We start from the raw sequence: 23,746 nt of genomic DNA on the forward strand, positions 1-23,746 counted from the left end.
CTAGTCACTGGTAATTTTAATGATGAGATTGGTGTTTATTTTTTAATACTTTATTGATAATCATCGAACATAAATGAGCCAGCCAACACTAGTTTTTACTCTGTTTGGCACGCAGGCCTGGGGCTTTTTCAAGGCAAAAAATAATGTTTTTTCATATGAAACAGATGTTCAAATGAGTCAATTAAGTCCATTGAAAGGCATCGAGGGGTAAAGTAAAGGCTATCCACCTATATGCATCCTCTTGATCTATCGTCTATGGGTAAAGTCAGTTGAGGGTCCCTGTGTCGATGTTTGAACACAGTCTTCATATCGGTCCATGTAAGTCCAAGTAAGTGAAACCAGTCCAAGATTGCCGAAGACCTTGTCTAGACTTCTGGAAGAAAATAGAAAATACATCATTAGGCCAATTGAACTAGCTCCATCGAGAAGAAAAGGTCTGGGATTTTCAGGTTGATATAAGGCCTTGGCGACATGAATCAGTGGAGTCTTCCACATGGTTATGGTAGCTTAGATCTGGTCAGCCATGCATCTTTCTACTGTAGGACTTCCAGTCAAGGAAGACCATTGTCTGTTTCTGTTGTTTACAATGTGAGAGCAGCATAATCACTGCAGCTCTTTTTCCTCTGTGCTGACTTTACCATCAGTATGTTTACCAAGGCTATCTTAGTGGTGGTGCTCCCCCTTATTCTTCAAGGCATTTATTTCCCTACGCAGACTACTGGCTTATTAAGTGTCAGTCACATACTGCTTATCTGACATTATCCAAGAGTCTTGTCTGATTCAATACTAGGCTTGGGTTTACAGGCACACAGATTATTCTTTGGGAGAGGACGGTCGCCTTAAATCAAGAAGGAAGTTATGCTTTTTTTTTCTGGCTGTCCTGAGAATTGAGTGTGGTGGTTTATAAACTCATGGGACTCCATGGGTTAAAAGGCATATGCATCTATGTTGTACCAGTGACATAACTGTGAATGCATGTTTAATAAAACTATGTACCTCACAGATCTATTCAAACTGCAAAATAATAGTCTTAAACAATTGCAGTTTCGAGTCAAATAGGTAAGCATATGGTATTTGCATAGCAGCAATTTAGCTTGAGAGGTGGCGAAGCATTGCACAGGGTCAAAGGCAAAAATACAGTCAACTAGTACTTGAAGAAGTAGCTGGGCTCTGAGAGAGGACGTGGACTGTTGCTGCATCGTTATGTGGTTTAATTTATTTTTTGCACACCTTTGTTTTCACTCTGATTGTGTCATAGCTGTGGTGTGCTGAAAGCCACTGTAGATCATGAGCTTGTAAACTAAATAGGTGGTGGTGATGGCCCTAAGGACTTTTTAGATGAAGCAGTTGGTTTTGAAGATGATGTGGCTCAGCCAGGGAAGCCAGTGAAATTCCATTAGGATGAGGTGATGTGGTTGTGTTTCTTCAGGCCCTTGATGAGGCGTGCTGCGGCTTCTAGAATGTCCTTACGTATTGGTGTGTTTTCATTGGTGGGTTCCACAATCATTTTAGGACTTATTTCATCACATTCACGATGGTCTGCTCGAACTGTGGCTGAAGGTTCACTGTGGAGATCTGCAGACCCATGGGCTGTGGACTCCCCTGGACAGTCTCTTCGAGCTCAAACCACTTTTCTGGGCCTGATCAAGAAAGGGCATTATCTTCATTTTTTGACCCTTGACATTGCAGCTTAGGCACTTGTCCACTGACAAACATATTCTTTTAGTTGTATGTCATCTACAAGTAGGGGCGTGGCCAAGCCGTCAACCAAAATGGCCCCACGGCGTTGACGCTGCGGCACTCGGAGCCCTGTTCTCGTCAGGAACTGCCTTCATCGGGCGCTTCCCCCTTAAGTTCGGTGATTGAGGCAGCTCCGGATGATCAACCCGCTAGTTTGGGCCGAAAACCCTCCAGATTGGCAGCCCAGCGATGCTCCTGGATGGAGGGTGCGGAGACGGGAGGAGATACGCGGAGACCAGGCCTTCCTCAGAGGCCCTGTGGTGAGAGGGCCCTCGGGTGAGCCTGAGGCCGGGGCAGCGGTGCTCTGCCCAGTCTCCTGCCACCCCGCTCTGCGCCCCTCTCTACTGCTATCGGGCTGGCCCCACTACATGGAGACCCACCGAGAGGCGTCCAAGTCCGATCCTGGGCCGGGTGAGTAACGGAAGCTGGGCCTGTGGCGCTTGTGGCCCTACCCATGAGCGTATGGTGTGCCCTGGCTGCCTGGACTGTTCCCGATCGGGGGCTGTCTCTGCGACTCTCCCCTCACCTCATCACTGTCACCGATGCTGCTAATCGGTCCCACGGCGGTGTCGGGTCCAACCTGAAAATCTGCATGTCTGGGGCCTGGTCTGCGGATGGCTCTGGTTGGGGGGTCCTGGTGACGAGGCACAATATTGGTGGGGACCCTGTCGGCGGCGCAATATCGGAGCAGCATTTCCAGCCCGATTGATTTAAAGGGGCTGAGCCAACTCGTGAGAACTACGGTAGACCCTGTGACTGGGATGCGTGGGGGCCTCTTTCCTCGGCCTGCAAATTAGCCTCTGAGTGTGGCCTGGGCTGGACATCGTGGGGCCTTGATTGTTTTGCTGCTGGGGTGTCTCCATGGCTGGCTGACAATTTGTTAAGTGCTGGGCCTACTACCGCCACGGGGGAGTTCTCTGCTTTTATCCATCCCCTTCTGTGTAGATGAAATTGCGGGCCCTAGCGGCGACTTGGGCCTGAGACTACTAGGTCTTGACTACTTTGCAGCACTTCGGGGGTGGGGCACTTCACTGCAGCTTGAGTATCCTTGAAGCGGCACTCACGCGTATAAGGTCCAGGCCTCCTACTACCTGCGGGGTTGGATGTTTCCTCCTCACCGTCTCCCCCCGCGACACAGTACCTGCTCACTGGACATTCACCTACATCACCTCAATTCTACGCTGTGGGACTGGGGGTCGATTGCGGTGAATTTCCCTACAAAATTCAATGTGGGAGTTGCCTGTCTTGCTCCCCCCCCCACACTTTTTGTCACTGACCGGGTGAGGTGCAAGGCTCTTCCCTTTCCTGTGTTTTTCTGGTCCACCTATGCTGCCGCCATGGGTCGTGGCGATCCCAAACAACGGAAGCTGAACTTTGATAATCAGGGAGCATCCAACAACCATACTGCCTTCAACTACTTAGTGTCAAGGAATACCGGAGAACAAATCCCTCCCAGCCGGCACTAAAGGCAGCCATTAAGAGAAGTGTCCGATTGTGGTCTTTCCACTCAGATAGGGCAACACTGTCTAGAAGGAAACATGCCTGGGCAGTAATTTCTGATTTTAAACTGGGGGTCGAACTATCTTATTTATCAAGCACATTTGCACTTTTTTGGAAACTAAAGTTTATTGCCCTGAGGATGGGAGAATGGCCTTTTTTTAAAGATCCTGCCTGAACGGCGTGGCCCTGCCACTAGTATCAAATGCAGGAAGTGTGGCTATCACTCCGAAGCTATAGAGCATATTGTTTGTATATGACCCGGTATGCTTACTGATTAACTGTCTCTATTGGGGAACGAATGGAACAATCTTAGAATATGATCTTGTCGCCAAGCCATAATCGCTGCCCTAAACCCAGACAATATGAAGTTGAACTTTCGGTTCACCAAATTTGTTAACAGAGCGGTGAAAAAGTTGGGAGATAACAAAGCTGCAAATTTCCATCAACCCGGCTGAGCTGTAACCCTGCTCTAGGTTCTACAAATGAACTTTTGATAGCTAACTACTGTTGATTGGAACATTGCCCTTTGCTAACATTAAGAGTTTATACTCCCCAGTTGGCTTTTGAAAATACTAGTTCTGCCGTTTTTATATATTAATAAGAGAAGGGGAGAAGTTTTGATTGACCCGACACCTCAGTATTGGACTGCCACAGGTAATTAATTATCGTGAGGGTGTCTTTATCACCCCCCCCCATTTTTAGATAGTCTTAGTATTAACCCTAGTTTTTTAATGTATTGTTTCTTGCATATAAGAACCGTATGAGTTTTGCTCAAATGGAAAATTGTAATGGTTTTAAGTAATCAAACAATAAAGAATAATTATTATATAATTATTTGATCATTTGAGCCCCTTAATTCCATAAATTGATGGACTGTGATTCCTACAATTTAATTCTTTATCTTTTCTTTTCCTTTTTGTCACGTTAGTTTTATGGTTTTGTGTGTTTTACTTGTTATTGCCACAGTCAAGTAGCATAACCTCTGGTTTGTGTTCCATTGTCTCCTAAAGCCAATACATATTTTGATTACTTTTAAGTAGTTGGCCCTTGACTTTTCTCAGTGCTGTGATCCCAATACAGGTTAATGTTTTTATGCATGTGAAAAGAAAATTGGTATAGTAATAAACAATTTTTTGGATTGTCTTCAAAAGACAGTAAATTGGGTAGATTCTAACCACCAACATAAGCACAGATATTATAAAATGCTTACCCTATCAAAGTAGAATTTACTGTCATTTCATAGAAATGTCTTTTGGACTCAGTTAAGTTTGTGTGTTCACATGCACAAAATAACCTAATTTCTTCAAGTCTGTGGGCTGCAGTCGAAAATTCTAAAATATATTTGGGGTCCGATGTATCATGGTAAGCTTGCATACAAGTTGGTGTTTTGGCCCCCTGACAGGTTTGGAAGTATAATCTTCACTTTGCATTGCGAACAATGCACTGATGATTGGCAATGCAAAATGCCCATTCACAGTTGGTGGCAAAAACAACTTCCTCATTGGTATTCATGATGCCAGAGTCTGTGTTCACCCTCTTGCGAATGCCTACAAATTCAAGAATGGAGGAGGGGCACAACAGACCCCGTTCCTGCATTTGCATTCACTGCATGCAGATTTTCTTCTTTTTTTCTTTTTGCATAAAAGAAAAAACAGCTGTTCCTGTCTCTTGCTTTCTTTAACAAATAAACCATAATGTATTAAATGATATCAGGAGGGGAATCCAGTGGTCCCCGGGGCCTTTTTTTACTCTCCCCAATGCTGGCTTACAATGTTCACAAAGCGTAACCTGTCCATCTGTTTCCACTTCACAAATTAGTTACCACACTAAGGCCCCAATTACAAGTCTGGTGGTCCAAAGGCCACCAGACTCACGGGGGTGTAGTGGTGGCAGTCTCCTGACCACCCTATTAAGAGTCAGGCAGTTTGACTGCCACAGCCCTGCCACAGCCACCAGGAAACCGCCATTTTCTGGCGGTGTTGCAGCGGTCTGGAGACAGTAATGTGCATATTAGAAGTTTTATCTCCGCTGGCGGTGTCATGGAGATTCCTCCTTCATAAACACTGTGGCAGGGAGGAAACAAAGGGGCTCCTCTGTATGGGGATGCACATAGTGCATGCGCCTCAGTTCCTGCACGGCATGGACTTTTCAGCCCACTCCATTCAGGAACTGTTGTTGATGTTCCTATTCCTATTCCCCATTTCAGTGGCTTTGGCGGTGCGGCGGTGGGGTGGAACTGGTACCGCACTGCCAATGTCGTAATCGGTCCCTAAGTCGGGTCTGGGTAGCTGTTCAGTAGTTCGAAAAAGCAGTTACAGCCACAAAGCAATGATACATGCCATTGTGAACTGCATTGAGGAGAGCGACACCCTTTTCACTCCCCCTCGTCTTTGTAATCAATAATATTTTCCAAAGTGTAGGTTGCAAGTCAGGAAAACATTTCCAACATGCAGAGTAATCTTAGTACATTTTGACTTTGGCAGCCATAAAGTCTGTCATTTTGTGAATCGTAGGCTTTGCAACTGCGACTCTTTAGTACACCAGGCCTCTGGTACTTGAAAGGTCAGTGCAGAGGCCCCCTACAGTTCCTTCCAAATATATTGTATGCATTAATAGTGGCCCTTAGGTAAATGATAGTGACTAAAGGTTTTTAAATTATGAAAAACCATTGATGATTCATCATTACTAAAATGTACTAAACATCTTTTTGCTTATGTTTCCCGTTTTTTGGAGTTCAAATCCACCTTAAGTAGGAGCTATGATTGTCTAATGGAACTGAAAAATTCAAGTGTTCTCTCTTAATTCGAAATTCCAATGTGTTGTATGGTTTATACCCGTTTCATTGGCTGTGGGTAGGGACAATGTCTCTCTGATACTCTTTAAGCATACCTTGGTCTCATCAGTGCACAAGTTGGTAGCAATCTCTTTTGCCTCCAGTTGGAGGCCTTGCATCTTCGCCTGCTGGTTGATCCCAAGCTGTGATGGATTTTTGTGATCACTTCATATGAGACAGACACAGAGTAGCCACCATCAGGATGCTTTTCTTTCATGTTGAGCGTTTCCTTGCGTCTGTTCCTGATCTCCACTGCCTGCTCGTCCCATGTGTGTATGACTCCTCCTCCTTCATTCGTTTGGGTTCACTATAAACGTGCCGAAGTCACACGTGACTCCCTCTCAGACATCTTTCATCTTAGCCATTCTGGAGGCACACACTTTCAGGCCTATCCTCCGGAATGGCGTGTCTAGGCTATTCAACCTATATTTTTGATATTTCAGCCTCTATCCTGGATTTTTGTGGGACTGACTGAGCCAGCTGGGTCTCAGGGCCTCATGGCCTCCTGCTGACAACACATACCCACTGGCATATGCAGGCTTTGCAGTAGGACTTGAAGTCCCAGCAAATTTGGCATCAGGTAAATCTCTCTGACCTCGTCCTGATATCGGAGGTGAACTGCAAAAGATCTGCAGTGGTGCTAGATGAACTGTAATTGGGTCAGCAGACCCCTCTTCCTTCCCCACCCAGAGCTCATAGTGGTGACAGATGCGTCGCTTCTGGGTTGGGGCAGGCACCTCGACGGGGTTGAGATGAGAGGACTCTGGTCTCTGGCAGAGTTACAGCTCCACATCAACTTTTTGGAATTGAGAGCAATCTGTTTGGCATTTAAGACCTTAATCCCTTCCATCAAGTTAAGGCTAGTTCAGGTGTTCACAGACAACACCACTGCTATATGGTACTGCAGCAAACAGGGAAGTGTGGGATCGCAGACCCTGTGCCAGGAGGCTCTACGCCTCTTTTTATGGCTGGAACGTCAGGACATTTTCCTGGTCATACAACACCTGGCGTGCTCTTTGAATGCCAGGGCAGTCAAACTCGGTCATGGATGCCTTCTGGATCACAAATGCCATCTCCATCCTGACATGGTGCAAGGTCTCTTCGCGACTGAGGAGAATCTTGGTTAGATCTTTTCAGCACTGCCGAGAATGCGCAAAATCAGCACTTCTGAGTGCAAGAGTTTCCAAGACTGGTCTCGCTCGGAGACGCATTTAATCTCAAGTGGAAATCAGGCCTCCTAAACGACTTCCTGCTGATACCACCCTTGCCCAGAGTTCTCAAGAAGATCATGAGCGACCGGGCCCAAATCATTCTTGTGGCTCCGTGTTGAGCACCGAGAGTATGGTATCCCAGACTCCTGAGCATGAGCATTGGTCCTCCGAACTGGCTGCCCCTTTGGGAAAATCTCCAGTTGCATCAACAAGGCAGGGTCCTGCACCTAAACCTGCGAGCGCTCCACCTTCATGCATGGAGATTGAGCTGTGGCAGCTGACAGTCTTTGACCTCCCTTCAGAAGTCTGTAAAGTCATTCTGGCTGCCATGCATCACTCATCTTCGACCGTATACGCCTACCATTGGGACGAATTTGTGGCTTGGGTCACTGCCAAACATGTTGATCCTCCCTCTTCACCCTTTTATTTTATTGTTTGTGTTTTACAAAGCGCAAACATGACTCAAGGCTATTGGTGCACTGTACATATGATAGTTAAACATAAATGATGAGCTTACACATAAAAAGAATATCTAATAAAAACAAATGGCAACTTTTGAGAACTCCAATAAGATAAGGTATGTAGTGACAGAGTTATTAATAGATAACCTCCATTCGTTTGAGACATTGGAATAGGAGTGGGTATAGGTTGTTTGTTTTCTGAATCTGGGAGGTTCTAGGCTGAAAGAGTTTGCTTTTCTGAGTGAGCGTCTGCCTCCTAAGATCGTTTCTGCTAGGTACCTTGGTTCATTACGATGTAGAGCTTTATGCGCTAGGCAAGCAATCTTCAGTTGAGTTCTGGCCTCGAAAGGGAGCCAGTTGAGAGACTTAAGTGATGGGGTAATGTGGTCAAAGCATCTTGTGCCTTCTACCAGTCTAACTGCTGCTGTGTTGAGGGTCGCTTTGAGTGGAGCTGTTCTTGATTTGGGAAGACCTGAAAGGATTGCAGAACCATATTCAAGTCTTGAGTCCACTAATGGTTGTAATGCTTTTTTGAAATCTGAGGGTGGCAGGAATGGTTTACTTTCTTTAGTAGTTTGAGTTGGAATGAGGCACTGGGCGTGGCTGCACTGATATGTGCTAGCATGTTCCGATTCTTGACCAGTGTTATTCCAAGGGATTTAGTGGAATCAATAATGGTAGATTTGCAGTTGAGGGCTTCGAAGTGATTCAGACAGTAATGCATGTGTGTGTAGTTTGAGGTTAGTTTGAGCTAGCCAGGACTGAATTTTGACAAGGCTGTTATTTAGTTGAATGATATCCTCCAGGGAGGATATCTTTAAGTATAGTTGTGTATTGTCTGCATACATGTGGTTTGTAACGTTCAATTGCTTGAAGATTTCCGTTAGTGGCTCCATATATAGGTTAGAGTGTGGGCAAAATGGTCGACCTTTGTGGGACTCCACAGCTCACTGTTGTGGTATCTGAGAATGAGTTTCCTAGTTTGATTCTTTGTGAGCGGTTCTGCAGGAAGAATGTGAACCATGAGAGCACTTTCCCAGATTTCCCCATTCTGTTTTCTAGCAGCTTTAGTCAGTTGCTGTGATTAACCATGTCAGACGCCAGTGAGAAGTCTAGTTAGATGAGTCGTTGTTGTCTAGCTTCTTAAGGGTGTCATCTATTATGTGAACAGTAGCCGATTCTGTGCTGTGCCCTGGTCTAAATCCTGATTTGAATTTGTCTACTAAGTCAAATTGTTCAATGTGGCAACTCAGTTGTTTTGTTTACATTTTTCCAGTAATTTGGCCAGAAAGGGAGTATTCGATACTGAGCAAAAGTTGCTCAGGGTTGTAGGTTCTGCTCTTACTTTTTTCAGGAGTGTCACTTGCCCAGCCTTCAGGCAGTCCGGGGTAATACCTTGTTTTATCGATGAATTTATGATCTTCGTCAGTATGGGTGGGAAGAGGTGACTGAGTTCCTTTAGTATTGTGGAGAGGATAGGGTCATTGAAATGTGAAGTTGGTTTCATGCATATTACGGTCATGTGGACCTCCTCCTCAGTTAGTGATTTGAACTTGCTTCAGACAGCTTGATTTTTGGTTTTGGATGGGTGAGTTTTCGTCTGGTCCTCCACTGGGTAAAGAGATACCCCCTCGGAATTGTGTTCATTTTCTATATTTGCTCTTAGCTTTTTTTTGTCAGATCCAATTTCTTATTCAATTTCTAAGATTTTTCAATTGAAAAATGGAGAGAAAGCTTCACAGTTTACCACCGAGTTATTGTTGATTTTGGTTAAATTGTATGCCCCGGTTTCTTGTTTGACAATTTCAAACAATCGTCTTGAGCGATTCCTTGCATTATTGAATTGAGCTCTGAAGTATGATGCTTTTGTGTTCCAGATGTGTTGTTTGTAGCTGTTCCGTCATTCACGAAGCTCGATTAGGGGCAATTTTGAGGGTTCCTGTCGCCATCTTCGTTCTGCGAGTCTAAGGCTCCTCCTTTCCTCATTTAGACTTTGATTGTATCAAGGGCAGGAGAGTTTTATTTTTTTTGTTTTTTGAGGCTCAGTAGGTCTACTGACTCCAACATGTGTGATACTGTTTGGTTATAGTGCTTGGTTAATTCGAGAACATTCTGAGTTGCTTTTGGGGAAGAGGGGTTTTTCTTGCAAATTGCAGTCAGTTTGGCCCTGTCTGTTTTTGGTGGCTCTAACCCAGCGTTTCTGATTGGTTTCTTGCCCTTTAGATATCTGTGTGTGCGTATTTAAAGTGGAAAATGATTGAGTGATGATCAGTTAAACAGTCATTGGGTATGATAGTCGATTGTCAACGATCCTTCTCTAGATATGATTAGGTCGAGCGTTGATCCTTTGATATGAGTTGGGCTTAAGCATGATTGGGTCAAGTTTGGATCAGAGAGGAATTGTTTTAGTGTTGATACCTGCTTATCTTCCTCATTTTAGTCTCTGAGAAAAAAGGCATTGGGGTGTAGTATGGAGTGTATTGTGATTGTTCCCATTAGAAGTTCAATAAACAGTTAGTTGTCTCCTGGAGGGTGGTAAATAGGGTATACGCTGGCAAGTGATTTCTTTACTGCAAAGATTTCTGCACCCATGTATTCACAGGATGTGAGACCGTCTACTGCGAAAGTCTTGACTTATAGGAATTTCTCATTAATTATATTGATCACTCCTCCCTGTCGTTGCTGTCAGTCAAGGTGTTGAATGGTGTAGTTTGGAGGCACGATGATGTCAAGCATGCTTGTGGACCATTGGTTTAGCCAGATTTCTGTCATGAGTAGCCTGTCTAATTCGTGATGGAGGATAGTTTTGTCGATTTCTTTGGCATGTTTGATCGCTGATCAGTATTTGAGAAGCATGCATTTTAGGGTCGGTTTTGATAGGCATGAAGGATGGAAGATCTGGTGTTAGCGGGATCTCAATTAGGTTCCTGTAGTTTGCATTCTGAGTTTCAACATGTGGCCATCGTATTTTCATGCTGTCAGTGGTCGGTATGTTGTAGATCGGCGGTGGGGCTAGCAGTGTGGAATCCTTGTAGTATAGCAGCAGGGCTTCGATATCTGACATGGATAGATGGCTATGCCCTAGCGTGGGTCGCAGAGTGGATGGCTATGGGTGGGTGAAATAGCTTGTAATTGAATGAGGGAGGCTGTTAACCTTTGAGGCTAAAGCTTCTTGTGTGTACGACCTAATCTCTTGGGCCGCTAATGATGTTTCCCTGATATTTGTATTTGCTATATTTAATCCCTTGATTATGTTATCAATTTTGTGTTCCAGGTTGCTTAGCTGGGTAGACCAACATGTATTCCAATTATGTCTGCAGGGCATGTTGCACCTCGTGGATTCTGTAAGAGAAGAGGGGTCATCATTATGGATGAGAGTGTAGTACGGCCTAGGGGCGGAGGAATTAAGGAAAATACTGGTGGAATAGGGCTAGTAGAGGGACTGCTAGATGACATGATAGGATAGGATGAGGGATAGGAAGAGATCTAATCGGCGCGTCAGCTACGGGCAACATGTGCTGTCGGTGGATCGTTTCGAGCTGGTTGGAGGTCTGGATGCTCGATATACTCTCCGACTGTGAGGCGGATGTGTAAGGTGAAGCGGTGTCCTTGCTAGAAGGAGGTTGATTAGTAACAATGATTGTCTCCAAATTGAGACTGTTGACAAAACTCGGATTGTGGGTATCAGTTCCCAGCCTTATATGAGTTAAGGGCATGCGCAAATCAGTTACATGGATAATGGGGGAAGGGCAAGACTAATCATTAGGAGGAGGTGATCTGGGGCTGTTGGCGGTGGTTCCCGTGTTGCAGTGGCAGCGGTGAGCATGAGAAGTCATAGATAAGATAGAGGTGGGTCAGGATGATGCCTGTGTTTTGATCGCGGGATGGATGGGTAGACGTTAACTTTGAGAGGAGAAGGGAACATTGTTCCACACCGTGTTTTTGATCTTCATGAACATTTCGTCAAACTTCTTTACATTATGGTCAGAAGATTTGATGAGAACATTCCCATTGTTGTAAAGGGAGATGGTTGCTTCTGCCTTGAAAACCACAGAGGATGATATGGTGATTTGCAGTCCATGTGGTGTTTTCCTGGTGGTGCTTATCTGGAGCGTCGCAGCTATATCTCTTCGCCATTGTGCTCTGCTGTTGGTGAAGATTAAATCAGTAGTTGCCGCACCCTTCTTAGCAAAATAGTAGGAATCTGCTATGAGCGTTACAGCGTTCCGTTTGAGTAGATTATGTTGGAAACTCTTAGCAGCGTTCTTAGATAAATTTGGGGGGGGGGGGTAATTAATCTTGAATGCATTACGGCCTACCAGTGCCATCAAACCATCACTGGCACTGAGGTTGTTTGTCTCGATATTAGCCAAGGAACCCTTAAATTAAATTAATAAATAATCCTGCTGAGAGTCTACAGACAAGAACTAGATACAAAAGGAGTAGTCATATATGCTAGAGTGCTGTCAGCGGTGATGTAGTGGCAGTGTAGGCCAAGAATGGCGGTGAAGAAGACTGCCTGTATTACTGCGAGCAGAAGTACTGAAAGGATCAGCCCAGTGCTATTCCAATATGCCTGTTCATTAGAAGCTCTGAAATGTGGAGTCCTTCTGTTTTTTCTTGCTTTACTTTATGGTAAAAGCAAGTCCCTAAGAGACTTACTTCTCTCACAGTGATTAGCGGCGACTGTTAAACTCTTCTTTAAAAAAATAAAAAGTCAAGACCATGAGTGGCAGTGAATATGTTATCAGATTAGGGCGAGTAGATGATCAGAGTGGACAACACTTCAAAGATGGCTTCTCCAGAAGCAGTGCAGCAAAGTCCTTCTTTCCTTTCCATTATCAAGGAGAGATACAGAGTCCTTCTTCACTGTCGGCATACTACAAGTCCTATGTCTGTTTTGCATATTAAGGAGCGACCACCGTCGTGAGGATGAGGCTCTTGTGTCAGTGAATGGATGGAGGGGCCCCAAAAATGGAGAATTGTCTATAGACACTTTTGACTCCAAGCTTGCGTTTGAAGGTCATGTGAACGTTACCTCAGCATGCTTCTACACACTAAAGCTTCTTCGAAAAATCTTTCCTTTTATTCCCCATAATGTTTGCAAACTTGTCATCTCAGCTCTGGTACTGTCTAGAGCTGATTATTGTAATGGTCTTTTTGTCAATCTGAGGAAAAAATACCTCACAAAAATTTAGATTGTGCAAAACGCCGCAGCTCGCATACTGCTGAATATTCCTGAGCATAGATCTGCTGCCGCTTCGCTCAGACAACTACACTGGCTTCCAGTAAACAGACGCAATGAGTTTAAGCCTTTCTGCATCGCTTTCAAAGCGATGCACGGTGGGCTTCCAGTAAAGAGACGCAATGAGTTTAAGCCTTTCTGCATCGCTTTCAAAGCGATGCACGGTGCAAGACCAAGCTTTTTCAAACAAAATCTCCAATGGTACTTTCCAACTCGGTCGCTTCGATCTTCTCTTGCCCATAATATGGTGATTCCCAGGTTTAGGAAAAACGCCTGGGGTGGCAGAAGCTTTTTTGTCGGCACCACAGACTATAGAATTCGCTTCCCTTAGATTTAAGAAGAGAAACTCAATTACTGGCCTCTAGAAAAGCTCTAAAAACCTGGCTTTTTAGTCTCTGATCCAGCAGGTTCATTGTTCAGAGTTTAGATGTTCTATAAGCTAGCGCCCAGACACCCTCAGGTATTTGTTCGTGCTGTATAAATCTATTTTTCACTTCATTTCATTACAGTCTACTGTAACCCCCCCAGCAGCCCAAAAATCACGAAAACTAAAGAAAACAACTAGCGCATTTGTGAGTAGGCTCTCGGGAATGTCAGAGAGCTGCAGCGCTATCTCCAGCCGCATACACCATGGAAGTCTGTTGGACTGGGAGTCTGCAGGACGCCGGCCGGGGTGAGGGGGTGAAAGGCAGGGTGATTGGCAAGAAAAGGAGGCAGAAAAAGACCCTCCGGGTGAAAGAGGTGATCTCAGCAGGGAGGAGGAAGCACCTGATGCATTGCTACAGGCACAAACCATACCTTCAGCCTGTCCTACAGGCCTGCAGTGTGAAGGGGTCAGCACGGGTGGAGGTTGGAGGCCTCTGCTGGAGTACTACGGGCACGAACTAGAACTTCATCTAGTCCTGCATCTGCCCGCACTCTACAGCTGCTGGCAACACCCCAAGGGGAGTGAGCATACCCACTAAGGGCAAGTCGGGTGACAGCAGGCAGGTAAAGCATTTGGAGTAGCACTTACCTATTTTCCACTGCATCAAGTCTTCCACGCAGGCCAATAGCGGGTAGGGAAAGCAATCTGGTTATGAGTTGGGCCCAGACAATGTGATGTTGCAGTCACTCTTCCACATGCATTCCAGTGCCATAGATTATTGAAAGTCCCAGACAGGCGTGGATGCAGGTAGATCAGCTACTGTGAAACCATCTTGGCAGCAAGGTCCAATCGGATCCGTATATCCTGCGATCGTGGTTGGGTGCAATTCGAATCTCCTAATTTCCCCGATATGGGTTCAATTCCAGTGTGTTTCTTGTAGCAATGCTATACAGCAGAGGGGTCGATGGCAGGGTATAAACAGGATATTCACTGATTTGGGATCCTGAACCCGGGAGCTTCCTTTTGCTGATCCAGCTCTGTGGCAATCTTGCACTGGTGCCCTTATCTGAGGTGTTGTTTGTGTCCTTACTAGCCCAGCTAGGCTTTGGGGACATTAAAGGGTATCTTTCGGCCATATTGGCTTTCTTACGGTTGCCGGACAAGCCCTTTCTGTTCAAGTCAGCAGCCGTGACTCTTTTCCTAAAAGGACTTCAATGCATGTTTTCTCCAAAACCCTTCATTATGCCTCAGTGGGACATCATTTTGGTTTTAACTTTCTTGATGTGCTCACCATTCAAGCTGATGCATAGCTGTCCTCTGCATCTCTTGACCATCCATTAACACAACCTTCTTAGCGGCCATCACATCAGCCAGGAGGGTTAGCGAGCTCCAGGTGCTCTTTGGCTTGTGGAGTCCTCTTCCTGGCTATCTGTCAGGCTGCTACATGGGCTTCTCTGCACACGCTTACTAAACACTACTGCCTTTATAGTTAGGTTCGGCATGACAGACAATTTACCTTTTCTGTCCTCCAGGACTTCCTGATCTGAACCTGTTCACAAACCTTCCACCGGGGAGGTGTTGCTTGGGTATCTATTCTAAGATAAGTATCTGTGGCTAGAAGTCAGATGAACAAGTTACTTACCTTTGATAGCACCTTATCTGGCAGAGATTCTGTTTAGCTGCAGATTTTATACCGACCCTTCTATCTAGAAAATTCCTACAGGTCCTTAGTGTCAGCACACTGGTCCATCTGCTTTTTAGTGTGGCTCTGTTTCCGGCACTGAAATGTCATGAAAAAAAACTGATGTCAGCATGCTAGGATGGTGCCTACATAGGCTTCCTGGCCACGTAATAGCCGGTGTGGCTAACGCAGAACTGATTGCCACCTACTGGCACACAGATGTACTGCTCAAGATTTTCCGGATCCAGTCTGTCACCTGGGAAACATTCTACGGTAATGAATCTGCGGGTTGATAGTCTCTACCAGATAACGCGTTACCAAAGGTGAGTAACTTGTTTGTCTTGCGTACATTTTTTCTCCTTCAGCTTTCTGTAGTTCCCTGCCATTTTGTTCTTTTGTTTCCTCCACCTCAGCTTCAAAGTTGGAGGTCAACTCCTAAAAATGCTTTTCATGTTTTCTGCAAAGTTGAGCTTTGTTGGGTTGTCTCACGCTACAAAGTGAACTACCTGTCCAAGTGATGAAGCACTGTGAGAACTGGGGCAGACAATAAAATAGTGAGGGAAATGCAATATTTTTCTGCAGTGATGCCTTTAGGCATTATAAACCCAATACAAGCATAGGATAAAGCATAGAGTATGAGTGATTACTTTTTGTTTTAAAGGCAGCAAAACTAGTTACAGTCTACATTTAAGTTTATTTCTTTCCCTTCAGCACACAGTTTCACGTGTTTGAATTGACAAGGCAGCTTCCGCGATTTTCTATGTATGCATTGGGCAGCACTGGCTCAGATCCCGAGCCTCGGAGCTTTGTGCACTTTACCACTAATGAGCGGGTACAGAGGGTGAGTGACACACTTTTCAATTATATGTCTCTTTCTCCCTCTCATTAAAATCTGTTTAGTGCATTTTATAGTCTCTGTCGGTCTTACATGGTCGAAAATATTACATTACTATATGTATGCCTCTTCACTCTCCACAATGACTTTCTCACACTCCTTGTTGACACAAATAACTTACTCACCAAGACTAATGATAGAAAGTTCCTTCCTGTTCGTGCATTCTGGAGTAATATTCTTGGTTTTCCTTTAAAAAAAAAAAATATAAATAATACTTTTGGTTAAAAAAAGGGGGGGTGCGCCTCATTTAAAATTCAGCCCAATAACCAGTTTGATCCTCACATTTACTGTGATTTTAGTTGCCTTGTTCAAGAGTCCCCAGAGGTCTCGTTTCTGAGTTCCCACATTTGTGGCCACGAAATAGGTCACTTTGTGCCAGGGAAATCCATTGATTGTGCCTGAGGTACACATCATTTGCACCTCTGAAAATCTATACACATAAGTCCCCAAAATAGTCCAATTTGTGTGATGGAATTCCTTATTTGTGCCCAAAACACTCATTATTCCCAACTCTGCGTTCAAAATCTGTTCACCACAGAGTTGTGACTTATTTGACTTATGTCCTTTGAATTACATTGGAGGAGCACTTTTCTCTATTTTCCTCAACTAGTTCTTTAACCTCTTGTTGAGTTTGGGGTTAAATCAGATAGAGTTGACTGTGTTGAACAGTTGCTTGATTGTGTTCAGAGGTACTTTGTTTATGTGAACCCTTATCATCTTGTAGTGCCTCCTTCCTTGTTCCCTATTTACATTTGACTTAAAGAGGCGTCATATGGGAGAGGTGGAATAGAGGCGTGCATAATCTTAACTACCAATGAGAGCATCTTGTTCTATGTGTCGTAAGAGACCTTTTCTCTGGAACCACTAGTGAAATGGCCTTAGCATTTCAGACAAGGTGAGGTAGAGGGTTTATATCATGAGACTGTTGTTTTATTCTAGTGTCTGAATTAAAAGACCAGTGATGGGTAGCCTGGTAGAGGTCCAGGGTTGGGATAGTCCCTTGGAAGATAGTGGACTCTGATTATTCCAGTGTAACTCAAATCATGCACCATTCTCATCTAATGTCAACAACAGTGCAGTCCCAAGTTTCTGCGTCACCTTTTTCCCTTTAATTATTATCTGGGGTTGAATGCAAAGCCTTTTCTTCTGCTGGATATTTGAGAGATCCTCCGGTATTCCCAGCTCTCAATGTAACATTTGAAGGGGAATGCTTTGGCAAGAGCCACACCATACATGTACTCTAAATCCAACTTTCTTCAAGGGTACAAGAGGGTCATGACTGAGTTTTGCTAACTTTTTCACTGACACTGCTCCTCCATCTTGTCCTGCACTGCCAAAGAATGCAAACCTGCATACTGAAACAGATTAACAGAGAGGGTGAGCCATTTCATCCTACTTTTACATTTCATACTGTAGGGACCAAGCCTACATCATTTTAAGCTTACAGTAGCAGGAGGTTTTTCAGAGCTCTTCTATCCCAATGAAGCCATTCCTGGGTATTGAAATCCTCTCTAATTGAACAATTTACAATGGCAAAAACAACCCGAGAGGAGTCCTGTATCATTATGGACAACTCACTGCCTCATTTTGCTGTTGCTAGCAGCACCCTTTAAACAAGCATTTACAATGCAATGGTCTCGGCATTGGTAAAGTTAGAGCTATTGGCATTGCTCATGACATTATTTTTATTTATGTTTTTGTTTTTAAAACATTTAAATAAACGGCATTGTCATGAGCCATGCCAATAGCTCTAACTTTAACAATGCCGAGACCGTTGCATTGTAAATGCTTGTTATTATTAAGTGCTGCTCTGGTTCTGATCCAGACTTGTCTCAATGAATTGTGATTTTATAGCTTTTATTGCTGAATGAAATGTTTGTTTTATCATTGTTCTACTGATCTTGCTGTGTTTTATAGATTTTATCTGAAATAAACAATGAGTTGATAAAACAAATATTCAGCGATAGTGAATTGTGTTTTCAATGATGTTATTTGTTAGCAAGGCAGCAACTCACTAATATTACTGCACCCAATATCCGTGACACCTTTCTGTTTCCCATATGTGAGGTCCTGTTTTGATTTAAAATAAACTGTTTATGTATCTTGCATGAAACAATAAAACCAATTTTATCGCTGCAAAATATCTGTAATATACACTCACACATCACACACATTAAAAAGAAATGAAAGAAAACAAAATTTACAACAATCTGTTTAAGAATTATTCAAGGTAATCAGGGCAAGACTGTGCAGAACAGATCTGACTCTATCGGTGGGGTTGGGACTCTGAAAGCCTGGGCCCTGGGCCAAGGCACACTTTGCCCCTGTCTTAAAACGTCTCTGCCTGGTTGCTCCTCAAAACATTGGCCCCAGTAAAGTGGGCTCTGTGGAGGGTGGTATGTATTTCTTTCACCCCCACAGCGGAAACTCAAATAAAGTACACAATGCGCATGAACTAACAACAGCAGAGAACAGCCCTGTGTTAGCACGCTGATCTTTACAGTTGATGGATATGTCAGAAGCAAGGTTCAAATTCGAAGGAACCAATCCCCAACCAGGTTTAGCATTTAGCAAGGCATTTACAGCAACGGCAAACCTCTTGCATCTTGACTCACTGTGAGTGAAGCAGTGTGTATTCTTTTCAGCACCTATCAGAGTTTCATTTATTCATACAACAAACCGCAAGAAAGAAAATCGCCCGTTTGCCGGAATCAGGCACACGTGGGTTGTGGAAAGGGGCTGGTGTTTTGTTCTGTTATCTTAGGAGCAGGGAGCCTGTCTCCAGACTGTGGAAACCCCTCATGATGGAAGGTCTGCAACAAGGAAGTAAAGCTGGAGTAATCAACGGACCAGTAAATTATCAAAATATTTTAAAAAAATAACCGGGCGCAGAGGAAGTAGAATTTATGCTAAGAGAGACCATGTCAGATATGGCTCTGTGCATTCATTAATTAACGCGTGGAAACATTATGCTTGAACTGGTAGATAAATAGGACGTACAAAGTGTGCTGGTTTACTATGACAGCAATCGGGTGCTCCTCTGCGCCAAACCAAAGGTTTCCCGAAAGATGCTCGAATGCCGAAAATAGTGTTTTCTCACCTCTTTGAAAGAATTCATAAAATTGCGCACAATGCCATGGTAGAGTGCTCCTTTCCTAATCTAGCATTAGCAGGAAGCAACATGCAGCTGTTTGTCGGCCTTATCTCGGAGAACAGCGCGCGCTGATTTGTTCACTTCTTTTTCACTGGTGAGTGAAGACGTGTCAGAGGAAAGCTCGTGGTGTAGACTTGGAAAAGGTCTCAAAAGCTGATGAGTGACGACATGCACGCTGAGGGCCTTGAAGCCTGAGTACTGCTGATGAGCAATCAGTAACTGTGGTGTGGGGTTTGACTAATCTTTTTGGATCGCCCCTGTGGTCGAAAGCAAAGGCATTTCTGCCTCTCTCCGTTTGTAACAAACAGCGAGCAGCATCCGGGTCCTCACGCAGAGGCCTCCTATGCTCAAGAGAACCCTCGCAGAGGCAGTGCGTAACAAGTAGCTTCAACGCGTCTCACAGGAATAATTTATTTTGTATTTGTACCTAGAAGTGGAGTTAAGAATATTCGCTGGAGAGAGTCGGTCTTTTTACGAACAAGGAGATCAGGCGAGGGAGCAACGCCGGGACACCACCGCCTTTCTCCGAGGCAGAGAAGAACTGCCTCGGAGAAACGCAGCCTCGGTTTCGGATTCGGGGGCGTGTTTCTTTTTCTCTCCTCTTGCCATTGGCTGGAGGAGAGAAAAACACGCCCTGCGAAAAGCAACGAAAAAACACGCCCCCCGATCCGAAAAGGACGGGGCTTCAACGGAGTGACTGGACCTCTTCTCCAGTGGCTGGCCAGCATTTAAGAGGCCAGCCAATGGAGAACAGGAGAGAAGAGGGGCGGGTGCAAGCCCCTCTTCTCAAAGTCACTCAAAGTCATTAAATCTCGGAGCGAGACTGCGCAAGCGCAGCCATCGCTAGCCGAGACCTAACAAAAAGGAGCACCTTCATCTCCCCTTAACTTCTAGATAAGCAATCCCAACAGAAAAACAAAATTCCTGTCTCTCCTGACGACATATCAACATGGCTCTTTATACCCTGTACAATTGGGAAAAGATGGGAATGTTTTTAGAGTTCAAGCACTTTTATGCCACGTAGGAGTTACTGTTTTGGCTTTCAGAGGGAAAAGAAGTAGCTTTACAGCAACTACATAAAGACATGGCGGGCCCTGAACAGCAATGTGTACAAAAGATGCCCTACTTGGTTACGTACTTCCTCGTTACCTGAGGGCATCCAGGACAAAGTCATGGGCTTACTTTTTGATGGTAAACATATGTATTCTACAAATTATACATCTGCTGGCCCGGGCTGTCAGAAGTGCAAAACTTTCTTTCCTTTACCTCTTTAACAGTGCTGCTACATGTTAAACATCCAAATTGCTACTCAAGATGTACATATTCATGACTTTATGGAATGTCACTTAAATCGGAAAAAAACTCTTTCTGTTTTCCATCTACAACCACACTTTTTCAGCTGAGGATACATTACGCAATCTAGAGGTTTTGTCATTTCTGAAATTATACCTGGAAATAACCCCTTTCAGTGCGTCTTAACTGCTAATCATAACTTAAAGTGCAATTTCCTCTAGTAATAACTAGACAAATTACATTACTGCAAGCAGTCTATAGTATTTTAAATGTGTACATTAGGGAAGTTCAGTTTTTGACATTTCAATAAAGAGTGATTAACATACATTTGCCGGCAGTGACATGGGCCACTAAGCATGATTTTTGCAAACATTACTCTGTTTTACCCCTGGAAAGTCAATGTTGGCAATAGATTTGTTTGATGCCTGGTTGGGCACAGAGCTTTTAGATGGGGAAACTTACATTCATGTTTATTCTGGTAATTGTCCTTGTTTGTCCTCTTTCACAACACTTAACTAGCCTCCCCTCGAAGCATACACAGTTCTTCAACCTTTAATAATTAAAATAAATCAAATGGGTAAGGATAATTCTGGCCCTGCACAAGAGGAGTTCTTTCTAACCCGTTGTGTGTGAGCTAGAGCATGAACCAAAAACACCAAAATAACTGTGAGAAGGTTTTTCCATTTTCTGTATTTTCTTAAAGTGAATACTACTTATGTGTACTGTATTAATCAGTTTAAGAATATTCACAGTCTCTACTCATGTTTCATACCTCCCTCATTTCCCCTGGTCTGTGGATGATTTAAAATGCTTATTTAAAAAAGAAATTTTAAAGGTCCCTCTTTTGCTTCTCTTATGGAATGTAAACAGTACAAAAATACATATGTTCGAGGCATATGAGCTGCAGATTACACACTTGTGCATAGATCGCCATCTGGTGTTGGGCCCGGATGTTTGCAGTTGTTTTTCCTCTTGGAAAGTCTTTGGAAATCACGAGGTCGGTGACTCCTCCTTTGGATCGTATTGCGCATGGGCTTCGGCTCCATCCTCAGATTGTTTTTTTCCGCCATCGGGCTCGGATGTGAGCTTCGCGCTCCGGTTCCGAACAGGTTTCCAGTTCACTCGACGCGCAATCCTCACCCCAATTCGCGGTATAGTTTCGATTGCAAGCTCCACACTCGACACGGCTCTCATCGATCAAGACCTTCGATTCCAGTCGTCGACGACGGCCTTCGGGCATACCCAAGCTCCGGTCCTGGCTCATGGAAAGGACTCCCTTCAAGAAGTGCCCTCGATGTGGGTCCAAATTCCCCCACACCGATCTCCACGAAGTATGCAATCTCTGCCTCTCCCCTGAACATGAGGCTCGAGACTGTCTGGCGTGCAAGTCCTTCCGGTCCAAGTAAACTATTCGAGACCGAAGGGCAATCAGAACCATGGCACACTCGTCGACGGCGATTCCAGACGACATCTTCGGAGAGGGCGTCAACGCTCCAGAAGAACACCACACCGACGAGGGCCTCGTCAGCGCCTCCGAAGCCGACGATTCAGATGTGGAGGACATCACCCCGGCACAGAGGGTCGTGAGTGCCAATTTGCCCCCCCCCCCATACCCTCGCCGGCACCCAAAAAGGCTTTGGTCACGCCTTCGCCTCTGGGCCTAGGTAAGACCAAAGACACTGCTTCCCACACCGCACCTTCGGGACCGTTAAAGAAGCACATTAAGCCTTCCGGCGGCTCGGGCTCGAGCCGAAAAACATTCCTCTGCACCGACACCGAAAAAGAAAATGGCCTCCTCTTCGGCACCGAGCCCCATACCGAAACACTCGGTGCCGAAAAGACATTGACCAAGGATCCCAAAACCGGATATTTGATGCTCAGCATCAAAAAGAGACAGCTGGAAAAACCTGCCCCAGCACCACCTCCAAAACGAAGGACTCTGCTACCTCGCCTTTCAGAATACCTTCCCCACCTCGTCCACCCCCTCCACCTTCCCCCCCTCCACCTTCTCCTTCTCCACCCCCTCCTCATCATTCCCCAACACCACCTCCGGATGATGATGATCATGATGCCACATACGATGACATAGGGGACATGCCCCATGACTCACCCACAGAGGACCCCACTCCCACAGGCTCCCGAGACCCACGGGACGACTATAACATCCCCGACATCCCTAACGTCCCACAAGATGATCTCTATCCTTCGAGACCATCCCCACCAGAAGACTCATTGGGGTTCATCCATTTACTCCAGAGGGCTGCACACTATCACAGGGTGGATCTCCATACTGACCCCGTGGAGGAGGATTTCCTCCTCGATACTTTTGATACCACGCATAGGGCCACCTCCATACTGCCCATGCTCAAAGGGGTTATAAAACATGCGCCAGAGGTCTTTAAAGACCCATTCAGAGCCAGGGTCATTAACCTGCGCATCGAAAAGAAATATAAAGCCGCCCCTACAGATACCTCCTACATCAGAGGGCCCGCCCCACTAGATTCCCTGGTAGTGTCCACAGCACGAAAGAGGGCCAACTCCCAGGCCTCAGGTGAAGCACCACCACCTGACAAAGAGTCAAAACTCTTGGACGCATCCGGCAAGCGCACCGCATCACAAGATGCCAACATATGGCATATCGCCAATACACAAGCGTTACTGGCAGGATATGACAGGGCCCATTATGACGAACTAGAAGCCATAATGCAACACCTCCCTGACAAATACAAAAATAGGGCAAACGAGATAATTCAGGAGGGCAAAACCATCACTAATACCACCATCCATTGTGCCCTAGATGCAGCAGACACCGCCTCCAGGGCCATCAATACTAGCGTCCTCCTCCATCGCCATGCCTGGCTCAGGATCTCAGGATTTCAGGATTTAAACCAGAAGTGCAAGCTTCCATCCTGAACCATCCCTTTGACCAGGAACATCTGTTCGGCCCAAAAGTGGATGAGGCCCTAGAAAAAATGAAAAAAGACACGTACACGCCGAAATCTATGGGAGCCTTACAATCACACCCTCCCAGGCGTTCCTTTCGCCGTTCCTCCTTTCGGAGCACACCCAGAGGCTACTCCTCTGATACCGCTTCCACGTCATATAAAGCTCCTAGCAAATCCACCTTCACAAGGGGTTACCAGAGAGGCGGCTACAGGGGCAACAATAATAAAGGCAGAGGCAAGACAAACACCGCCTGCTCTACCTCCACACCTACCCAATGACTTCCCTCCACTCCCCTCAGACCATCCCACTCCGGTCGGGGACAGACTCCAAAATTTCCTTCATGTCTGGGCCACCATCACCTCAGACAAATGGGTGACACAAATAATTCGGTCAGGCTACTGCCTAGAACTAATATCTACC

At 45.1% G+C, this 23,746-nt stretch overlaps 1 protein-coding gene across 1 annotated transcript in view; it reads left to right on the forward strand.

The window, feature by feature from the left end:
* The window catches only part of BBS2 (Bardet-Biedl syndrome 2), a 263,238-nt gene that overhangs the window by 193,647 nt on the left and 45,845 nt on the right, over positions 1-23,746 (forward strand). The window contains exon 15 of the mRNA XM_085638719.1: positions 15,750-15,879. Within this exon, the coding sequence (XP_085494845.1) occupies positions 15,750-15,879 (130 nt within the window). The remainder of the gene's footprint in view (positions 1-15,749; positions 15,880-23,746) is intronic.

This window comes from Triturus cristatus, chromosome 12, assembly GCF_964204655.1.
Source record: "Triturus cristatus chromosome 12, aTriCri1.1, whole genome shotgun sequence".
In the NCBI taxonomy this organism is placed as follows: Eukaryota; Metazoa; Chordata; class Amphibia; order Caudata; family Salamandridae; genus Triturus; species Triturus cristatus.